The following is a 22,888-nucleotide window of genomic DNA, read 5'->3' as shown; positions in this document are numbered from 1 at the left end:
TATAGGATAGAAAAATAAAGACTGGTATCTTCCAAAACACTGAATCCCAATAAATGAGAATTTTAAAATTATAAATCATTATAATACAGCAATTTACCACTTAAATTTAGCCAAATAGAATGACATCTTATTTTAACTCAATTTTTTTAAAGAAAAATATGTTGCTGTATTTTATCAGGTAGTTACATTAACAGAAATAACAAGCACAAGACAATGCTACAGTGATGACATTAGTCAATCCAATGATTAAAACTCAAACTCCCTAAAAGATCAGAGTATTTAGCCAGGGATGTCTCTAGTTAATTTATGTTATCAGCGTCTTCTGTACAGTTTTGTTACACAGAATAATCTCCTGGTTCAACGGACTGGTGTGAGGGTTGGGAAAGCTGAGTCCTTGCAAGATGGGAAGGTTTGTTTCATCACACACTCAGGTGGAGGGTGACAACCAGAACATTCACCTGACTCACTGCCCCGATCTCCCCCGGTGCCACCACCCCACCCAGCTGCTTTCTCTAGTAGGACAAACGTGATTGCAGTCATAATCTCAAAGGACAACTAATAAAAACACCAAACGAACCTCTCTGACATGAATAAAAAAACCGAACTTGTGAAAAAGCAAATGCTATCATTCAGTGAGAGTTAATATGACTTTACTGATGTCAAGAGATTTTAGTTCAAATAATTTGAGCCCATATGATGATCACCAAGATCCTCATTATTAAGTTTCTAATTCCCCATGCTATTCATGAATCTATCTGAATCTATGCTTATCTTTGCACCCTGACACACAAGCACTCTGTAAATACATTTAACAAACATACATAAAAACGGTACAGCATTCAAATTGTCAATAGATAAAGGCTGATATTCAGTTCTAAGAGCAACCACTGAGAAGAGTGAACAGTAGGCTAGAGGGACAGTGGGGCATATCGATTGAGAGACTGAGTCATAAGATCAAACTAAATGGATTCATTCCTCAGCTGCTACTTTTTAACTATGATCTTGGGCAAGTTAATTCCTTAAACATTGATTTTCTCAATTGTAGAAATAATCATACTTCATATGATTAGATAAGATATACTGGGCACAAACTGGTCAATAAATGTCATTACTAGCAGTCTTAAAGTCAAATGTTTTTCTGGGAATAAACCTATTTCCAATGGAATAATAAGTTTTCCTCCCAGCCAATTTATCAAAACATACCAAGGTCTGCTATGTATGAAAGACATTTTTCATTTTAAACCCAAATATACTCTAGCATCACACATGCACAGAGGCACACCCATACTATGCACACACACACACACACACACACACACACTTGTGGCTGGGACCGTCTCCTTTTTAAACCATAGAGCTAAAGAGTAGTCATTTTGATTTTATTAACAGAACACATATTAGTGTGGTCAAGCTCTGTGATTTCATAAGCTATTCTCATTTAGAGTTTTATCATGAGATTGAAATGCTTTCCTTCTCAAATTAGCTCTCCACAGATGTTTTATAATAAAAAAAAAACAAGACTCAGCTCTTGAGAGTCATGTGGTTGACTTCTTTAACAATTAGGCTTCTGCTCTTAGTTTAGCTGGTGATAATATAGTTTTATAGTCAGTGCAAATGCAAAGTATCTCCTAATTTTTTGACTTGCTGCTTGGATTAAAATATCAAGAAAGTGCTTTAAAACTAGATTTGCCATATTAGTGAGAAGGAGTGAGCAGGAGGTACCATAATGTTAGCTTTCCCACCAATGTAGTACTCTCTTCTATGAGACATACTGCTACATGTAATAGAAAGTTAAGGCTTTGTCCAAGAGTAGCAACATCATTTTACTAAACACAAGGCCCATTTGGTGAAAAAAAATTATAGCAACCAGCTTGATAGAAATGCTTATTCAGATTCACCGCAAAAGTGACTTTGGTAGTCTTTGGATAAAGTTATAGTTTAGTGTTCTATTTGAAATACAGACTCCTGGACTTAGCTTCCACCCAGTGAACCAGAATTTCTTAGAAAAGTTCTTCAGAACTGCCACTTCTTGGAGCTCATTATAAAGCTTGGGAACCACTAGATGAGACCGTACCATTTATATCTGAGTGCAAAATGGTATTGTATGGGAAGGCAGAGGAAAACTTTGGATTCATGTTAGAAGCTCAGACATTTACCTGGGTTCTGCCTTTACTGGTGGTGTGATCTTGTTAATCACTGAACCTCTTTGAGTATTTAGTTTTCCCTGTTTACCAATCAGGGTGGTTACAGGAGGCCAAGGCGGTGGTGCACGCGAAGAGGCTTTATTTTGTATCCAGTGATACAAATGTAAGGTGGCATGATTGTTACCATCATAGTTAACACGGACTCTAACTAATAATCCAACTAACCTAATAAAGTTGTTTGTTTTCCCATGTAATATTAAACACGCTAAATCATAATCTAGGTGTCGAAAGAGAACATGCATTAGGGAACGTGATCGGGGTGGAAGACCAGGAGCGAAGACAGGCTACATACAGCGGCCAGCATCTCAGATAGAAGCGTTCTCCACAGTGCGGAGTCCAATAAGGACATCAGTAGGGTGGCGCCTGCACAGAGAAGCCAGACTGCATGGAGAGCACGTGGGCAGTGAATGCTCACGGGGGAGTCTGCTCAGCAAAGAGCCAGTAGCTGTGAAGAACCCTAAGCCGAACATAAATAAACCAGGCACGGAGTGCTACAGCTGGAGCAGTGGCTGAGCCCTGACATACTCCAAGAACATGGCACCATTTTTTTTTCATACTTAGCCAAGGCAAGATCTCCTTGGACACTGAAAGCAGTTCTTGGCCTCCTCATCAACAGCACTTGTTAAAAATAAAACTGAGACAGCACAAGCACAAGTGCAAATAAACAAGTTTTTGAACAGTATAACTTCTGATCAGAGGATCAGCCAATAGAAAATGAAGAACTACTCCGTGAGTATTGTCTAGGCCCTTCTGAAGGGTGAGCCTGACATTGCCAGAACCCTTCATATCTCCTGAAATATCATGAGCCCTCGGGTTATTCATTTGGTCAACAGACCTTTCTGGACTGATCTGTAATGTGCCGGACACTGTGCTCGGTAGATACTGGAGGCACAGGACGGCAGATGCGGCTCGTGCCCCTGGGAAGCGACGGCTTGCCTGTCCCTTGCAGCATGCGCCTCCTTTAGAAGGTTAGCAAAAGCGGCTGCAGCTACTTCTCTCCCTATACCCACACCCCTTTGTGATGCGACAGCAGCTTCTACCACCAACAGGCCGAGTCTGTGTTCCACCCCTTGAATCCCGAACCTGGGACCCCCACGCAGACATGCTAGAGACAGCCATTCTTGCTGCGGTCATCCTAGATCAGCCAGTTGACAGCAGGCCTGGCTAGGGCCGCTGACCACAGAGTGAGTCCAGCGAAGGCTGGAAAAACCGCCCGGCCCACTCCAGTCCCAGTTACTGGTTTATAGAATCTCCAACTCAAAATTGGCACCTTTGAGCCTCTAAATTTTGGAATGACTTGTTATGCAGCAAAAGCTAACTGAGTAGCTCTTCACTACACGTGAGTATGACTCAAGAGTTAATTTCGGGCACAGAAGTTTGTCATATGGCTTATCAAATTACCTTGATAAGTGCCAACTCTCCACTTCACTTTGCGCTGTGTGGGCTGGGCCTCAGTGTACAGCTGTCAGAATACAGACACCCTGGGAAGGTTTGATATTGGGCCTCTGATCTGCAGAACATGAAGTGGACTAATGTGCTTGAGGAGTGACATATGTAGGATAACACATTTCTCGGAGAACACACAAATACGCAAGCGGACATTAACATCTGCGAGAATACAAAATTCGAACAAGCATTTCAAAAGTTAATGCGAATCCAATTAGCTTTGTTTTCCCGGCAGGATGGCTCACGCTGTTAAAGAAACACAATAAAAACAACCTTTCTGTCAGATGCCGCATTCGTACCATGAATCAATTAGGTCCTGCAGACACAGACACAAAGTCTCCAATTCTTTCCTTCAAATAATTGTATTATTTTGATGTATTATTGAAACCACCACCAAAGGCTGATGTATCGTCCCAGATGTCAGTGTAACTACTGGTTTGATTCTAATGATCACATTAGTGGAGATTAGCGAAGGGATCTTTGATTTATCTTCATTTTCAAATATGTCAGAGTGTCTTTTCCTCCTTTCCTGGCAGCCCCTCCCCTGTGTCCGGCTCTCCCAGCTGGGCGTTTCGGGAAGGCAGCCAAGTCCCGAGCTAATGCGTTTCTGCTGTGATCTGACACTGATGCCGCTCTACGGAGGCAGCGATGAAGATAAGCGCTAATTGGATGTATTTTTAAAGCAAACCTTTTAGTTACTTAGAACAGAGCTTCCCCAATTAGCTTCCTTGCTCGTCTCTCTGGCTATGCAGGAACCACACCAATGCAGGAAAGCTGCATTTGGAAGGGAGTCAAGGGCCTGGGGCGTCTGCAGGGCCGCCTGGCTGAGGTCGGCCGAAACTCTAGCTGCGGGGCTGGGGGCTGAACTGCCCGGAGAGCAAGGCGAGTGAAGGATGCTGGGAGGGTCAGAAGCGACCAGAGGCCCCGGTCGTGGTCCAGAGTACACTCCCTACAGCCACACCCTCAAGTGCCAGACAGCAGGGGGGAGGTGTGGGGAGCTCTGAAGGAGAAAGAACCAGTATTTTATACTGGCCATTCTGTGCTCCGGTGGAAGTATTTTGCTGCAATGCAACCAATTGTAACTTTAGTTTGGAAGTGAGACTTTTAAAATTGGATTCTTTAATATAGTCCCTTCAGGTTGAACAAAATCTACTTAAATCCCTGCCCTCTTAAGGTTACTCATAAGCTTTTGATAGCCGCTGAGAAGGAGAGCGGCTTAGTAACGGGGGAAGGGTTGAAAGTCTTGATGTGGAAAAAAATAGAAAAAAGAAGCAGGGTAGAAACACATTTCTTTCTGGCTTTTATTTCTGCGATGGATTTAGAAGTGAGACATAATAAGCTAATCTCCCTTTGGTTGGAAGTGGGTCTGCCATCATTATCTCAGACTTTCTAGGAGAAGCCAGTTCCTGTGTTCATTTCAGCATTATTTAATGTCAGGGGTATGAGGATTCATGACCCCGATGACCCACATTGCATTAGTCCAATTAGAAAGTGACTCTGGGCTCAGGCTGGGTGGCTGTAGTGGGCATTATGGGGGATGGCAAGGTGGGGTGTGGTGGAGGGACAGCAGAGAGGGGGCAGCAGCTGACTCTCCCTTTGCCTCGTGGATTTTGCCTTCCTGTGATTTTTATGGAAATGTCTGTCCCCACAGACTTACCCCTGACGCTAGGAACTTCATCTAAGCTTCTGACTCAAGATTTCACTGCACAGGAAGTTTAAATTTGAGTTCTGAGTTATGAAATTACACAAGCTGTGATTTTTGGATGCTAGCACCATTATTTGAAAATGTACTTACTTAAATTAACATCAATATTTAAGTGATATGTTTGATTTGCTTTAAAGGTCAGACTCCAAATTTTGCAAATACGCTTAATAAGCCAATATTAGCTCAGAGACAGATTTTTTCCTCTGATTTCTCATATAGTTACCATATTGTGGGTAAATCTTGAATAATTTTTCATACAGGCCATGCTCTTTACTCTCCTGCACACGGAAATACACCTTCCAACAAATCATTGCTCCTCATTTTTTTCTTCTTTTCTCTTTTGCTGTAACACCAATTTTGGGGAACAGCTTGTACCCATCACCACAGTCAGCAGTGTGCTGATTCTTTCTCTTTAACCATAGATTTGGAGCAGGACTGGCATTTGAGAAGTGACCCCTGTCATATTAGAGTGATATGCATGAAGTATATGACATTGAGGGGGAAAACGAGAAGAATTCTAGGTCAGGATCTCTTCCAAAGTATGCTAACTGTCATTAATTTTGCAAAGAAGACAAGGCTACGAAGATAAGGATTTTTAGAGGCTTTACAGATTTCTAGTTGGCATATCTCTACCTCTGAATGTCTACATACAGTTATAGAGAGATCAGTTTATAAATAAAGTGGCTTTCCAACACAAGGATCAGAATTTGTGCCCTTCCTCCCTCAGTCCTCATGCTGAATCTCAGTCCCCTCCTTACTGGTTTCCTTCTGATGGATTAAAATCTTGGATTCATACAAAGCTCTGTAATTTCATGTCACCACCAGTAGGTAGAATTAATTCTAGAAGCTACATACCTGATGGTTCGTCCTATCCACCGTGTTGGCTGTGGAGGGATGATCTCTAGTGTTCTGACGATTTCGAGCGGAGTTTTGCTGCTCGATGGTGGAGGAAGTTGGGATACAGAACTCTCTGAAGCATCGCTTGAAGTTTTCATCCAGAAACGCATAGAGGACTGGATTCAGGCAGCTGTTTGTGTAACCTAGGGCAATACAGAAGTGCCAGGAAACAGTCTGAAAAGTAGTTTCTGGGATGGTTATCAAGGCTTTAATGATGACGTAAATGTGGATGGGAGTCCAGCAGACGATGAACACCGCTACGACCACCAGCACCATCCTGGTGATTCTTCGAAGATTCCTGTCTTTTTCTTTGGAGCCAGAGAGCATACGGACGCTCTTGAGGCGTAATATCATCAGTCCATAGCACACCGTGATGATGAGGACGGGCATGACGAAGGCAAAGATGAAAACGCAGATTTTCAGTAGGTTTTCCCAGTACCAGGTAGGGTGAGAGAATGCTAGTGTGCAATCTATGGAACCTAGATGAAAAGAATTATAAGGAAGAATTAGCAGCAGCATTTAATTATGTCATTAGGTATTAACATTGCCATTTTGCTTACTAATCTATCACCTTGACTTAAGGTAACTTAAGGCTATTAGTACACAAGCCAAAATATTTAAAGAAACTCTGGGAGAAACTCAGCTCTTTGGTGATCTTCAAGGAGCGTTATTTTTATTTTTTCTAAATATCTCATTCTGCTGTCCACTTTGACCATATTAAGGTTGCATTCAGTCAACAATTAAGGGCCTCCCATCATAAGCTATGTAATCACTGCCCAAAGTCTTTAGGACTTCCCAAATAATGGATGTTTTCACTTCACTTTTGTTGGGTGGTTTGTCATTCTGATAAGAGGTCTAGAAAGATAAATTTTCTATGCAGGCAACCACTTGAAATTGTAAAACAGGTCTCCACTTAATGCTTTTAGGTTTAAGCTCTAATTACTCTGGAAAGAGCTGTATTTTTATTTTCTCATCATCTTGATGAAATGCAGAGAAATCAGGAGCCAGCTGATTATATTTTCTTGCAATGTTTACTGGGCTTAAAAGGGAAATTTTAATTTAGAAGTATTCAGAGGCATTTTGCTAGAAAAACAATCATTAAAGTTACAATTTGACTAAGACTTTGGATATCTCCATGAATTCTACTTAGTTTATGAGTTCCCTGACATAATCGATCTCTTAAATTCTCCAATCCTCAAGTCTGCAACGTGACTCACCATGCCTGTATTTTGTCGTTGCCATGAACATTACGGGCAGGCCAATGGCTGAAGAGAGGATCCAGTTGCAGACGTTGATGATTTTGGCATTGCGGGGAGTACGGAAATCCAGAGCCTTGACGGGATGGCAGACTGCAATGTAGCGATCAACGCTCATGGTACAGAGGGTAAATATGCTGGTGAACATGTTGTAGTAATCTATGGAAATCACTATCTTGCAGAGGATGGTTCCGAACGGCCATGTTCCCATGAGGTAATTGACACTTTGGAATGGCAGGGTGCTGGTCGCCAAGGCGTCTGCCAGGGCAAGGTTAAAGATGTAGATGTTGGTGGCGGTCTTCATTTTGGTGTATCTAGGAAGTGAAAGAAGAGGCCAAGTCAGAAAAAGACAGCAGTGTGAAATACAGATAAGCTTCCGATACTTATTTTAAAAATCTCAGGATTAGCAGAAAGCATTTGAGATTTGTCATGGATAAACTCGTTTCTAATACTAGATTGGCTATTTATAGCCATGTGCATATAGGCTACATATATAATTTCCCTACCGATCAGTTTTCTTACCTGCAAAATGGGTATGGCGATAGGTGCCATACTGATTCATTTATCATGTGCCAGCCACAGGAAGCTCTCAGTCAAGTATCCAGACACTGAATAATAATTCATTTTGATCCTAAGTACATAAAATTCATATATATCCATATATGCTTAAAATTGTGGAGCAATGTAACTATAAAAGAATGTCTGGAAGACGTCCAGCCATTGTTAATATAATGAGAATGGTTTGCACAATATTGATGTAACCTGGCAGCCAAGGCCAGTGGACTGGAGTGAGCATGTGTGAACAATGATGACTTCACTGTAGTAGTCAGTGAGGGCCATAGATGCTGTTTAGTGAGCATGTGTACTGTGTGGCCATTGCATTCAAAATACTGTTTTACGCATCTGCATCAAATTTTGCATTAAGCTTGAACATTCCTCTGTGGAAACTATTAGGATGATTCAGAAGCCTGCAGCTATGGGCAACTGGTGACTGGCAGCTTCATTACGATAATGACCCTGTTCATGCATCATATCTCATGCAGACTTTTTTTGAGAAACATAAAATCACCTGGGTGACTCAGCCCCCTTATAGCCCAGATTTGGCACCTTGTGACTTCTGACTTTTTCCAAAACTAAAATCACCTTTGAAAGGAAAGAGATTTCAGACCATTGATGAGACTCAGGAAAATAAGATGGGGCAGCTCATGGTGACTGGAAGAACTGTATGACGTCCCGAGGTGCCTACTTTGAAGGGGACTGAGGTGTCATTGTCTTATGTGTAATATTTTTGTATCTTCTTCAATAAATATCTCTATTTTTGTTATATTGCTGGATACCTTTTGGACAGACCGTGTGTGTATATATATACATATACACACACACATACATATATATACATATATGTATATATACACACACACACATATGTGCATGCACACACACTTACACACACCAGCTATTATGGGGGCATAGAGATGAGGCAAAGAGACTAGAAGGGTTAAGACAAGGAAAGAAGGAATGCATCCTGGGAGTGCAGATGCACAAGTCTGCTCTTACAGTTGCTAGGCAGAGAGTATCCAAACAAAGGCACAAAATTGAAATGGCATGATGTCTGTTTGGCACAGCTGAAAGGTGAAATCCCAGAAGGGAGGGACAATGAACCCGATAGAAGAGGAATACAGAGGCCAGTTCATGGAGGGACTTGTACGCCATGGTAAAAGGATTAGGCTTTATCCAATCTGTATTGGGGAAGCAAGGTTGTTTGTTTTGTTTTTATTTTTTAATAGCTTTAGTTATTGTATAATTAAAGTGTACAATTTGATAAGTTTTGACACATGCACACATTTGTGAAACTATTACCATAATCAAGATCAGGGATTGGCAAACTATGGCCTACAGACTCAGTTGGATTGCTGCCTGTTCTTGTAAATAGTTTTATTGGAACACACTCCTACCATTTAATTACTTCCAATCTATAGCTGTTTCAGTGATACAACTGCAGAGTTGAGTAGTTGCAAACAAGACTGTATGACCTGCAATGCCTAAAATATTTATTATCTTGCTTTTTACAGTAAAAAGTAAACTCTTTATCAAGATCATGAGCATATCAATTATCCTCAAAGGTTTCTTTGTGAAGGTCTTTAAACTTTCCATCCTACCCATCCCTGCCTTAAATCCCACTCTGAATGATCCTTAGGCAATCACTGATCTTGATTTGTCTTCTGTCACTGATTAGTTTGCATTTTCTAGAATTTTACGTAAATAGAATCATTGAGTATATCTTTGTGTTTTTTGGTCTACTTTCTTTCATTCAACATAATAATTTTGAGATTCATCCACATTGTTGCATGTATTAATAATTCATTTTTAATCACAGAGTGGTATTTCACTGTAAGAACATGCCATAACTTGTTCATACATTCATTTAACAATTGGAATTGAGTTAGGTCCTATTCTTAGATATATAAATTAGCTGTTGTGAACATTCATGTACAAATGTTTGCTTGAAAAAAAGTTTCCTTTCTCTGGGATAAGTATCTAAGAGTGTTATATGTGTTTACACCTGCAGAAATTAGAATTACCACATGGAAGGAATGCTGACAATACTAAGACATTTTACCCAATGGTAGAAGAACACCTTACAAATATATTGTCAGATATATTTGACACTCCACATCTGTTTACCCTCATTTTCCACTCTCAGTCTACATGCATTGCAATGGGCTCTAATACTAGTTCAGGACATAAAGATGTAAACGGATTGGGACAACGGGGGATGTTTAGTGATGCTTCAATGTCTCATGTTTCAAACAGAGTCAATGAGGTAATTTGAGTACTTCTGGTGAAAAAGTGTATTATTTTTCCCACAGGACCCAAACCTTAAATGATGGAAAGTGTGCAGTTCTGGAAGGGCCTGTCTGAAAATGGAGCCAACTCAGAGCATGCAGAATTGACAGAGAGAGAAACCCACAGCTGATGCCAGGTTTTCCTTGGACTTTTTATTTCAAGGTGAAATGAGTTCTATTTAATCTCCAATTGGTATTTATTGTTTTTCACATAAAATTAAGAGTCTAACCCATTCAGCCTGAGATGGCTCTTGGTTGGAAAAGATGGTATTACAGACTCATTTGTTTGGGGCCTTAATTCTTCATGCCATTTCTCCAACAATTACTACTTAAGAAAAGACATCGTTGATTATGACCCATTTGTGCTAAATGAAGACACACTGAATAAATTGTGTATGTTGATGGGTTTTGCAATATTTTGTTATTTCATTCTTAAGTTAATTCTAGAATTGCAATGACCCTATCTCTGTGTAGAAATAAAACCGACCAATGGAGCTTAAAAAAGAGGAAGAGCAAATTCTAGAATCCAGTTTGCCAGTTTTGTATCAAGTCAAGCCCTTTGCATGGCTCAACTACCTTTTCTGGGGGTTCACAATAGAGACAAGTGGAATGCACAGAAGACCTTCATCTCCTTTTGGGCTGATTTTCTGCTCTTGGATGTTTTTACCAAATGGAGTTTTTCTTCCTTTTGCTAATATAACAGAAGAAGAAAGCTATGTAATTCAATAAGGATTCATTCAGCACTGTGTTTGGGAAGATACTTGTCTTGTATCTGCTACAACTTTCATGTCCCCGTACACTCATGTAAAAAAATTTAGATTTTTTATGGAGAAAAACATTCCCTGCAATATCATCTTTTTTTAAGTAAAAGGGAAAAATTTTTTTAAAAATATTTTACTGTTGTTCAAGTACAGTTGTCTGCATTTACCCTCCACCATTCTCCCTCAGCCATCCCCACCTCCCTTCCCTGCTTCCACCCCCCTTGATTTTACCCACCTGTCTTTTACAGTTTTTTTTTCTGAAAACCCTTCTGTCCTTCCCATCTATTATTCCTTCCCACCTCCCCTCTGGTTACCATTAGATTGTTCTTAATTTCAATGTCTCTGGTTATATTTTGCTTGCTTATTTGTTTTGTTGATTAGGTTCTACTTAAAGGTGAGATCATATATTATTTGTCCCTTACCACCTGGCATATTTTACTTAGAATAATGTTCTCCAGTTCCATTCATGCTGTTGCAAAGGGTAGGAGCTCCTTCTTTCTCTCTGCTGCATAGAATTCCATTGTGTAAATGTACCATAGTTTTTTGATCCACTCATTTACTGATGGGCATCTAGGTTGCTTCCAGCACTTGGCTATTGTAAATTGTGCTGCTATGAACATTGGGGTGTATAAGATGTTTTTGGGTTGGTGTTTCAGGATTCTTACTATTTAATATCAGTAGTGGAATTGCTGGGTCAAAAGGCAGTTCCATTTTTGTCCTAGCCACAGCAATCAGACAAGAAAAAGAAATAAAAGGCATCCAAATTGGAAAGGAAGAGGCAAAACTGTCATTGTTTGCAGATGACATAATAGTGTACATAGAAAATCCTGTAGACTACACCAAAAAACTACTCAGCCTAATAAATGAATTTGGCAAATAGTGGGATACAGTCAATAGTCAGAAATCAAAGGCATTTTTGTACACCAAGAATGAAATAGCAGAAACAGAACTCTGGAATATCATCTTTTAATGCCCATGATCAATTGGATAAATCCAATGAAGTAAAGGCACTTGTTCTACACTTCAGGTTTTATTTAGATTACAAAAGTGATCATGTGAGTAACTACCTGAATTTCTCCTTTGTTAGTTATCAATTCTATTTTCATATCCCAGGCAAACGTGTGTGTGTGTGTGTGTGTGTGTGAGAGAGAGAGAGAGAGAGAGAGAGAGAGAGAGAGAGAGAAAGAGAGAGCTCAAAAGCAATAAAAACAAAAATAAAAATCATTGATATACTCTTACTAGGTATTAACAAAGAACTGTATATTAATTTATTCTCTGGTATGTTCTTCACTAGCTCAGTGAAGGAGGGCATGGGATTTCTCACTTTTCCATAAAATATTCTAAAGCATTTTATTTACATTTATTTCAAAGTGGTTTTGTGTGGTCAATGAACAAATTTACAATGAGCTTATACTAGCAAAAGGCAAGAGTAGCAAGTCAGACCGCTGAGCCCTGCAGAGAGAAAAGTAATTATTGTTTACTAGATTTCCTCACAAGAGAGGGCAAAGAGGCTTATGGAAAATTAGACAAAGATGTACCTCCCTCCAGAGGCCAATTGGCTCCTTCTGTCTCTGTGACACCAGCTGTAATGACCAGCAGAGTCTTTTGGTTGGGGGCTTCTCTCTCTTTATCCATACCCACTTCATTTTTTGTTATCTTCATATTCTCACTTTCTTCCTCCTCCTTGTCCCATTAATGACAACGCATGAGAAAGGCATCTTTCAGATAGAGCAAGGAAAAAAGCTGCCTTCTTGAAGCTACAAATAAACTTTATCAATAGAAAATGTGAAATGAATAACTGATCATATTTTTCTTTTTGCATTTGGTGCTACGAAAACTTAGAGTAAAATGTGTGTCTCCTCCTAATAATTATGGAAGAATTCTAACGCCATTAGAATCTAATATATTTCTGTAGTACTAACTTCTCTGTTAACTACATTATTTCTCTTTTGGTTTCCTATTTCCCTATTTTCCTTTCCATTTCTTATATTTTATTTTGTGCCTTTTTGTAAGTCTCTTCCAACCTTCTTTTGGGAATTGGACACTGAGGTGGAGGATGGGAGAAGAATATGGCTTTATGTCCCTCCATGTGTGCCATTTCTCTGGGCACATGGAGAACAGGATGTGAAACGAAAAGTTTCTACAAGGCCAAGAGGCTTTGCTTAAGCATTTTTAAATTATACTTTTTGGAAGTGCTAATTTCCTGCTTAATTTTACTTCTGATCATTTTATTTCAGGGTATGAATAGCATTTATCCTATCAGAAGTTTATATGAAAAATCATGTTTTACTTTCTTGATTCCTGTGTTCTGTGATAACTAATATTTATGCAGAGACCATGAACTATATTAATTACTATGCTAAACCCTCTAATGTATTTAAGCCATTGTTGTAGGATGAAATATTTTTATTTGTGACTTTAGATTTTTGTTTGCAGGTGTTAGAGATTTTTCATTTCTTTAGACCAAATGACTTCCAAAACAGCACCAGAGTATCTGTCTCAGGAGCTACTGCATTTTGTTTTCTAGAAAAAAATGTTTTGTTTTTCTTATGAAGAACTGGTTTTTAGAGCTTAGAAATTATTTGTTTTCAAATTTGAGTGTTCTAAGAGAAAATAAAATTCCTTCTATTTTAAAATCTGTAATTTTCTATATAAAAAATCAAGTACGTATTGCCACTAACCTCAAATAAAAGTATATCATTAGGTATTTCTTAAATATTGAAAGAATAAAAGAGAAGATGACTTCAAAATATGATAAACTTTTATCAATACTAATATTGGAAAATTGCTTTCTGAAGAAGCTTAAAATTTAGATTATAAATTTTTAGAGGGCATAGTAAAATTATAATCTATTGTACATAGTACAATAAATATAAAGCTTCATCAATATTTTTGGTGATGATATTGTCCATATAATCACTCACTGTAAGTAGAATATAAAAGATAGCATGAGCATAAAAGTTAAAAGAAATAAAAATAAGATTAAATAATCCATTCAGCATAGAACCCAGCACAAGATGAACTCAAGCAAATGCTTGTTGAAGGGAATTTAAGACTGGAGGTAGGATTTGGGCGATTTTATATTTTTTTTGTAAGATGAAATAAACCTTTTGAAGGAAAATCACAAGCTCTTGAAGTAAAAGCAAACAGAGAATATTCTTTTTGCCTGGTCAGTTTGTTGTTAAATTAAAAAGAACTCTGGCCACAGGTCATGAACCATTAGAAGGCAGGTCTGAAAGATGCTTTCAAGACCACACTGTTTGATCACCCTGCTTCAGAGACAGAGGACCTCAGGGACAGAGTGATGCACACACGTCTGAGATTCCCCCCCAGAAATATTTGGCCTACTCTCAGCTCAGACAAGATAAGCATGCAAAACTTTTTCATCTTCCTTTCAAAAATGGCAACCCTGGGGCTGCTAGAAATACTGAGACTTTTTTTTATATTGAACATTGTAACAGAATCATATCTTTTAATAAGAGAGCTGAGTTTATTCTAGTTCTTTTGCTCTTTAACAATCTATTGTTTAAACCTATGAGTTCTAGGTAGTTAACTCAATCTTTTAAGTTCTTTAACTACCTTTCCAACTTCCTTTTGTAAAAAAAAGATTTTATTTATTTATTTTTAGAGAGAGGGGAAGGGAAGGAAAAAGGAAGGGAGAGAAACATTGATGTGTGAGCGAAACATCGATTTGCTCTCTTGAGCATGTCCCCAACCAGGGACTTGGCTTGCAAATCAGGCATGTGCTGTGACTGGGAATCAAACTGGCGACCCTTTGGTTTGCAGGCCAGTGCTCAATGCACTGAGCCACATCAGCCAGTGCTACCTTGCCAACTTTCTTTTGAACATCTGCACCTGCTATTGGCTTCCCCAATGCAGTACTTCCCAAAGTGTGGCTGTTCTTTGTCATTCACCACCACCACTGCCATCACCACCATCGATAACAGCAAAATAATCAGTCGCAATTGTTGGAGCTAGGATTTGAGCTCAGGTTATTTGGGTCCTTAGCTGCAATGCTTTGCTAGTTAATAACCATCTCTTATTATTCCTGATTGCTTTTTCTTGTTTCATGGAATACTCTCTTTCATCCCTCTGAAGATATTAAATGGAAGTCATTTTAAAGTCTTTGTGTGATTGCCTTTTCATTATTTCCTCAAGTGTAAATTCTTTTGTTTGTTGTGTCCTCTCCTCAAGCCTTTCATGGTATGGTCATTCATTGAAAATATGATTATATTTATTTTGGGTTGACCCTTGAGTTCAATATTCCTTGGCAGATTGTTCACTGTCTCTGCGGTGTAGCCTCACTGGGGCCAGGAGCTGGAATTAGCTCCCAAGTCTTGTGCACTGTACCTGCGTACAGTTTTCAGTAAGAATGGAGGATGGGGTAGGCTTGAGGGAGACACAGTACCCTGGTGGTTACCTTCTAATCCCCCAGAGCATTGCTGGCCTCCCAGGGACAGCCAGTATCTCTGCCCCAAGCACCAGTGTTTAAATGGACATTGTTGGTTCTGTCTAGCCTGTGGACTGGGAAACACACCAGGGCCAGCTAACACGGCTATGATGACTGCGGAAATCTACCCCATTGAGGAAACCCCTTTTCCTGAATTCATATTTCAGGAACAAAGTCATCACTGTCTCTAACACTCTTGATCTCTCTGTCTGTTGGCTCATTCATTCTTTTCAAAAGGAGGAGAAGTGACTTATCTTGTTTATATGTTTAGGGTAAAGGGTTGGTACAGCTCCATTCCTTCCCTTGTCTCTTTCCGAGATTCAGCTGCTCAAAGGAAACACACATTATATCCAACTACCCCAGGTGCTAAATTCTAAAGGGTCTGGTCCCCATGTAAGGAGGTCACCAGTGAACCAGGTGTGTGACTAGGTGTGTTCATGCATTTCATTCTATGATTAGAATCAGGAAGCCATTATTACTGCCCAGCGAAGTCACAACCTCCAGCAAAGTAGTTACCAATAATAAAGATGATTTTTCTTCTCCATCGGCCCATTAATTCTGTTTGATCTCTCAGGTGGTCTGAACATCATCAAGGAAATAAGCAGTGACATTTCATCAGGCCCTTTAAACATCCACATTGCCTACCAAGAATCTCACTATGATTTTCGCAAATTTGTGTGTGGCTTTTCATTGATTTATTGCTTCAATTTTTCTAAAAGTCTCTCTAGAGTTTGGCAGGCTAGGGATGGAGTCCTGTGCTTATTCTGCATCGCCATCCTGAAAATGATAGATTGCACAGTAATTACTTCACACATGTTTTTTATTTGAGCATTGAATAAAAGCAGGTATTGTGCTATTACTGAATTTGAGAAAAACTTTCACCTTTTGCATGTTGCACATGAAATCTTAGTCTTTGTAATGAATGTGATAATAATATTGAAATTATGTTGGTTTTTTAGTCTGTAAGCTTCTGGAGTATAGAGACCTTGATCAGTTTGTGCTGTACTGTTCTGCCTGCGTGGCTGCCCAACATGATGAATTCTCTTGACCCTAAGCCTGCATCTGTTTATCTCTTTAAATAAGACATTCCTGTGCATCTCATACCCTTAAGGCATACCCCTCTCCCTGCTGCCATAGACATAAATTCTGCTTTTTCATCTCCTGTCAGTCATCTTACTACTCCCCACATCGATCCCCATTTTTATCTCTCCCTATTGCCTGAAGAGAAGAAGGGGTAGCCTGCAGACAGTGGTGAGGTGGAGTACTGGTGGGAAAGAGGAAATCCCCAGGGAGCTCTCAGGGAGCTAGTTGCATCCAGAACCACCAGACTGTGGTATTCATTTTGGAACATAATTCTTTCCAGTGTCAACCTCAGATGCAGACTACAATGCAACATGACAAAAAGAAGACATTTCTATAGCCAGTCCTGAACAGAGATCCAATCCAATTACCTGAACCATAAAAATGCCAAACATTTCCCTCCCCTGGATGACATTAAGTGACCAATGCTTTTTATTCAATGATAGCTTTAGCCCTACTTTGTTAGTTCTGCCTCCTAGATAAGAAATGACCAATGCCCACGTTTCTTGCTTTGAGACAACTTTCTGTCCAGACAGACCTTTGCTTCCTTGAGACTTCTTCCTTGAATCTTCTCCAAACATAGACTAAAATCTCCATAGTGTTCTCTCATCCCTCCTGCAGCAAGCTTAATAAGCTTCCTCTTTTTTGGTTCCAAGTCCAGTCTACTGGTTTTTGGCTGGTCAGCACTGAGAGCAGAGTGTACTTGGATCGGAAGGTTATCCCAGCAGCAGCTGGCCAACAGCAATCAGCAATTGGACAGAAGCATTAGGAATTTTCCAGGGATGTCCACAGATGGGTATAGACCACTTGGAGGGCACAGTAGCTGCAACAGCTGCCTGCACTACTGGACTTTTGGCAAATATATTTACCGATGTCTGTCTGTAGCAGGCAGGACCTATTCCAGATGGAACTGGGGGCTATCAAAGCTCGTATTGGATACCATCTTATTGTGGGGGGAGCTGCTCCCTGCTTTCAGAGCCCATACCATGCACTGCAGCTGTAGTTGGAGCCTCACCACACCCTAGGTTAACTCTCTGTACCTTGTTTGCATTCAGTTCAATTAGTCATTTAAAGTGGTCTTAGCATAATGCTCTCCAGTCGAGCATTATGCTAAGTGAAATAAGCCAGGCACTGAAAGACAAATACCATATGATCTCACCTTTAAGTGGAACCTAATCAACAAAACAAAGAAGCAAGCAAAATATAACCAGAGACATTGAAATTAAGAATAGTCTGACAGTAATGAGAGGGGAGATGGGAGGGCATAATGGGGGAAGGAGGGAAGGGCTTTGAGGAACCACTATAAAAGACATATGGATAAAACCAAGGCGGGGTGCAGTCAGGGGAGGGAGGTGGGGATGGCTGGGGCGGGGGTGGTAAATGCAGACAAGTGTACTTGAACAATAAAATAATTTAAAAAAAATAAAGTGGCTTTTAGTTTTAGAAATCATTGAAGCAGAGAGCTGCTTGCTCAATTGTAGTGAAATGCTTTCTATTTACAGTGCTTATTTTCAATATCTTCTATAGATATTTTGCTTTTTAACATTAAATGTTAGGAGATTCAGGAACAAAATCCCACCTCTTAATGCAGGAACATTCATGGCGATTCTCAAGTCATACAGACAGTTTACTTGATTTTAAGAGCAAGGCCAGTTCCATTGAGCGCTATGAACCTACAGAGCAGTGAGCAACTAAAACTACCTTGATTTTGTTGATTCCCACCTGCATGGTCTAGCAGAGAAAACCCTGGGTTTGGAATTAAAACACAAAGGTCGGAGCAAGGTTTCATGACCATGACCAAGACCAAGTGATTGAACTTCAATTTTCATAATTCTAAAGAAGTGATGATATTACCCCTAAAAATGATCATTAGAACAAATTAAATGCTGATGGTGATAGATGCTATTTTTGGAGTGTTATAACCCTAGCCAACCTTTACTAAATGTGTACTTTGTGCCAAGCATTGCTGTAAGCAGTTTACTTGGGTTTTCTGACTTAATCTCCATTACAGACTTCTGAATTGCGTGTTATCCCTTCTTTTGCAGATGAATAAACCGAGGTTCATGGAGGTTAAAGAGCTTGCTCAGAAATGACAGTGGCAGAGGCAGAATTTAAATCCACACCTTCTGGTTATAGTTTATGTTCTCCACTATTACACCGCACTGTGACAATACGCACCACGTGATATAAGCTATCTGTGTGATAAATTATAACTTTATACCACCATCACCTCCCTCCCCTGGCTCCTCTGGTCACTGCCAGTCTGTTCCACATTTCCATGCTCGTGTTTCTATTTTGTTTGTTAGTTTATATTTTGTTCATTAGTTTCCTCTTACAGGAGAGATCAGATGGTATTTGTCTTTCACTGACTGGCTTATTGCACTTAGTGTAGTGCTCTCTAGTTCCATGGGACAACATTGTGGGAACTGACTGTGGGGGTGGGGGTGGGGTGAGAGGAGGCGGGCAAAGGGGGAAAAATTGGGGCAACTGTAATAGAACAACAACAAAAATGATTCATAAATAGACAAAATAATAGCATGGAAGAACTTATAACTTTACAAAGTGCAGCAAACACTTCTGCCTCCATTTGTGTAAAACGCTGCTCACAAAAATTCTCTTAGTAGCCACAGCTGTGGTTGTGTCCTTGTTTTGAAGAGACCTGAGGATTAGGACACTTGTGAAGGACAAAATGGTTTAGCATCATAAATTTAAATATTTGAGTATTTGTTACTATGCAGACAAAATATCTAGGTGATTTAATTTGGGGGGAGGTGGTCTGTGTGTGTATGTGTCCTGTGGATGTAACCATTAGCAATGTTTAATACTAGTAGAATCATGTATCCGGGTGCTGTGTAAGAAGTTGAAATGAAATGTTCTCACTGCTTTTGAGTTTTGCGACAGACATTTTTAATTAATGTCCATAAAGACCTACTTTCGAATTTTATTTGTCAAAACTGTGGATGTGCATTCCTTGATTATCCTTTGAATGTGTCATAGGACCTTCTGATATGGAATATTTTGGCATTGGATTAATTCCTGCAGCAGTAGCTATCCCGAAACGCTAGGACCAATTGAAGGAAAAATAAAGATTATGCAGTTAGTTCATGTAGATCTTTGCTTATGTAAAATTATATATTTATGATGGCTGTTTTCCATCTAAGAATTATACAAAACTTTATAATGTAAGTACCATGCTGACCTGGGATTTTTCTAGGAAACAGAAAGCAGTTTACTAAGATTTTTTTTCTAAGTAATTTTAGGCAGAGAGATTTTTGGAAAGTATTTCTCTTCCCCCGTGGAGAATTCAATAGCACTTGTTAGGAGACAATATGATTCATGAATAAACCAGTAATTTGGCAAAGCAAATAAGTCCCATTAGTTTTTAAAATCTGAAATTGTAGTCTTCTGGTGCAATAAGGGTTATTAAATCAATTAAAATTGTCTTCCAACTTGGAATGGACTCACTTGGCACTAACAATATTTTTAGTCACTGATGACCCTGATTTACATTTTACTGAAAAAGCCTCTAACACAATATTTTATTGCCTTTCAGGAACATCTATTACTTTGGAAACTTTCACCTGTTTTATTGTCATATACTTGCATTTTTCTTTACTATATCGTTGCACATCCACTTAAAAAAACCCAAAGAATATAATTATAAAAAGTAAAATACAAATCACCATAACCTTAACATGTAGAGACAAAGTGATAACATTTTATGTCTAACACACTAACTTCGTGATCAAAGTTAGACATTTCACATTTCTCCCAGCCAAAGGTAAAAATTTTACTGAACTTTATATATGAAATAGAACAATCTAAAGAATTGTAGGCATGTTCTTAATTTTCATAGAACACGCTTATACTGTTATAATTGCTTTTTTTCCACCATAATACTCTCTTGAGTGTCAACCCTGAGGTAAACACACGTTTATGTAACACCTTTTTAATTTTAGTTTTTGCCAACTAGAGGACCATGCTAGGCCATTGTTCTCAACTGCTTCATGTCCCTCCTGCCGTGGGTGGACCTAGGTCTCGCGAGAGAACACAACCATGTGTTTACAGAACAGAATGTTAGCTATTCTGACAAGGCGGGGTGCTATGACAATGGTGAAAGGAACAAGTAACCTGCATTTAAGTGCCAGTGGCAATTATTCAAATTCAGTTTCATTACATGGAACGTGCCCATGAGAATATGAAACTTGTCGTGGGGTCACATGGCTGGTTCATGCTGCTGAGGGTTTTGTCTCTGGTCGTGGCAGGAGGGGCTTAGTAGAGGGCTGACTCCAAATATGTCTATCTATTCTGTTTTTTAGAAATAAATATAAATACAGTTTCTCCAATGAGTCTACATTGTACTGTATCTATTTTCCAGAGACAAATATAAATCTCTGTGAAGTCCATTTAAATAGGTAACTTTTACAAGCCATTTCATTGATAGTAATTACCAAATTTTATTGCCAGTTTATTTTTTGCTTTGTGAAGTTGAACTTCTTTTTTCTTTTTTTTTAAGCCCAGTAATCTTTTTTTTAATATTTTATTAATTTTTTTAGAGAGGGAAGGAAGGGAGATAGAGAGAGAGAAACATCAATGTGCATTTGCTGGGGGTCATGGCCTACAACCCAGGCATGTACCCTGACTGGGAATCGAACCTGTGACACTTTGGTTCGCAGCCCATGCTCAATCCACTGAGCTACGCCAGCCAGGGCTGAACTTCTTTTTTCAGACATAAACTTTGTACTTTTCAATGTCTATTGGGTGGCCGGATGTGGTAGAGGCCAACGAAGCTCCTGGGGTCACCTAGGGTAACTTCCTGGGCCATATGTCACCAGGATGAGTCTGGGCTCCTTCGACACTCGTTGTCTTGTGATTTCTTCCTTCCCCTTTCCTGGGGGAAGGCCCCCCACTCGTATTGTGGCCCTGATAGGATGGCTATTATCACCTCATCTTTCTTCTCTAGGGAAGTCATAAGTCCAGTGGTTTTTCAGGGGGGAAAAAATCTCACTTCCAATGCATACTAGTTTTGCAGTGTCTCATGATTCAAGAATAGTTTCCATTTATTGGTAATCTCCCTGGAAACCTCATGTGCTCTAATCTGCCTCTGAGGCATGGGAGTGGAAAGAACTGGGAAAAACTTGTCAAAAATGACTCCATTAGCCATTTGAAAAGCAAAGAAAGCATTACAGGCAGGAGCTGAGAGTGCGACGGAAGGATTTCAGTGCTTCTGGCATCGGGTTCCTTTATTTGGGCTCTGGAGTAGCACTGCCTGCCTGGTTACTTTCCCTTGCCCGTAATTCCAGGCCGTCCCCTACTCGGACCATCTCGTGTTCTGCTCACTAGGGAAGCAACGGTAAGAAGTAGGGTGGCTTTCTTTGAGTTTAATTAGGTGGATCTTCAGCAAAATCCTTGAGTGAAGGTGTATTTTTTTCCTTTCAGATTGATGCTTCTCAGATTCTTCTAGAATTAATTCTTCCAGATTCTTTTTTTTTCTTTAATCACTCATCTCTTCAAAGCTCCTCTCCCATTGACTCCTTGGTACAATGAAGCGGATGAAGGATGCGGCAGACACTCGGTGAACCCCGCTTCTCTTCTCAGCTTGAATATTTTAAATAATCATGTAAAATATCTTTGCTCTCACATTTACAATAGCTCTCCCTTTCATAGAAACTTTCCTGTTTGGAATTCCAACTTTCTTTCAACCATTCACTCTCAGAAGAACAATGACCTGCAAGTTATTTTCTCCACCTGAAAACCAGACACGGAGACACCAAGGGCTGAAATGAATCCGGCTTTAACATAATAGTATAACCACTTCAGCACACCGCAGCATTCCAGGTACAGTATGCCCTAGGACCATTTGTTACTTTGTACTTACCTGCAAGAAGCTTACATCCCCCAAATTGGAAATTTCCTTTTTTGAAAAAGTAAAAGGGATCACTGATGTAAATGGAAATATGAAAATGGTACTTAGCTAAATAATCTGGAAAGCCTAGCTCAATTTGTACCAGTTAGCACCGGATCTGTCACACTGGCTATTTCTTAACCAGTTTGTTGATACAAATTATTAGCATACACACAGTCACAGTGTATAGTTTTTGCTGTTAGGGATGAAGTATCAGCAACATTTTAGCTGATGTGTAGTAACTTTCAATAAATGTTAGTTAAGGTGATGATGAGGATGGTTATGATTCCAATTAGGTTTAAAATTTAAGGAGGCAGGTATGATTCTCTGAGAAGAAA

General features: G+C 39.5%; 1 protein-coding gene across 1 annotated transcript in view; it reads right to left on the bottom strand.

Moving 5' to 3' along the window:
- Window positions 1–22,888, bottom strand: part of OPRM1 (opioid receptor mu 1) — a 50,587-nt gene that overhangs the window by 11,375 nt on the left and 16,324 nt on the right. Inside the window, exons 2-3 of the mRNA XM_028510468.2 lie at window positions 7,470–7,822; window positions 6,211–6,731 (exon numbers count right to left, since the gene is read on the bottom strand). Of these exons, the coding sequence (XP_028366269.1) occupies window positions 6,211–6,731; window positions 7,470–7,822 (874 nt within the window). The remainder of the gene's footprint in view (window positions 1–6,210; window positions 6,732–7,469; window positions 7,823–22,888) is intronic.

The sequence above is a fragment of the Phyllostomus discolor genome, chromosome 4, assembly GCF_004126475.2.
Source record: "Phyllostomus discolor isolate MPI-MPIP mPhyDis1 chromosome 4, mPhyDis1.pri.v3, whole genome shotgun sequence".
NCBI classification, from domain to species: domain Eukaryota; kingdom Metazoa; phylum Chordata; class Mammalia; order Chiroptera; family Phyllostomidae; genus Phyllostomus; species Phyllostomus discolor.
The sequence above is the reverse complement of the archived record's forward strand: the minus strand, read 5'-3'. Positions and strand labels throughout refer to the sequence as shown.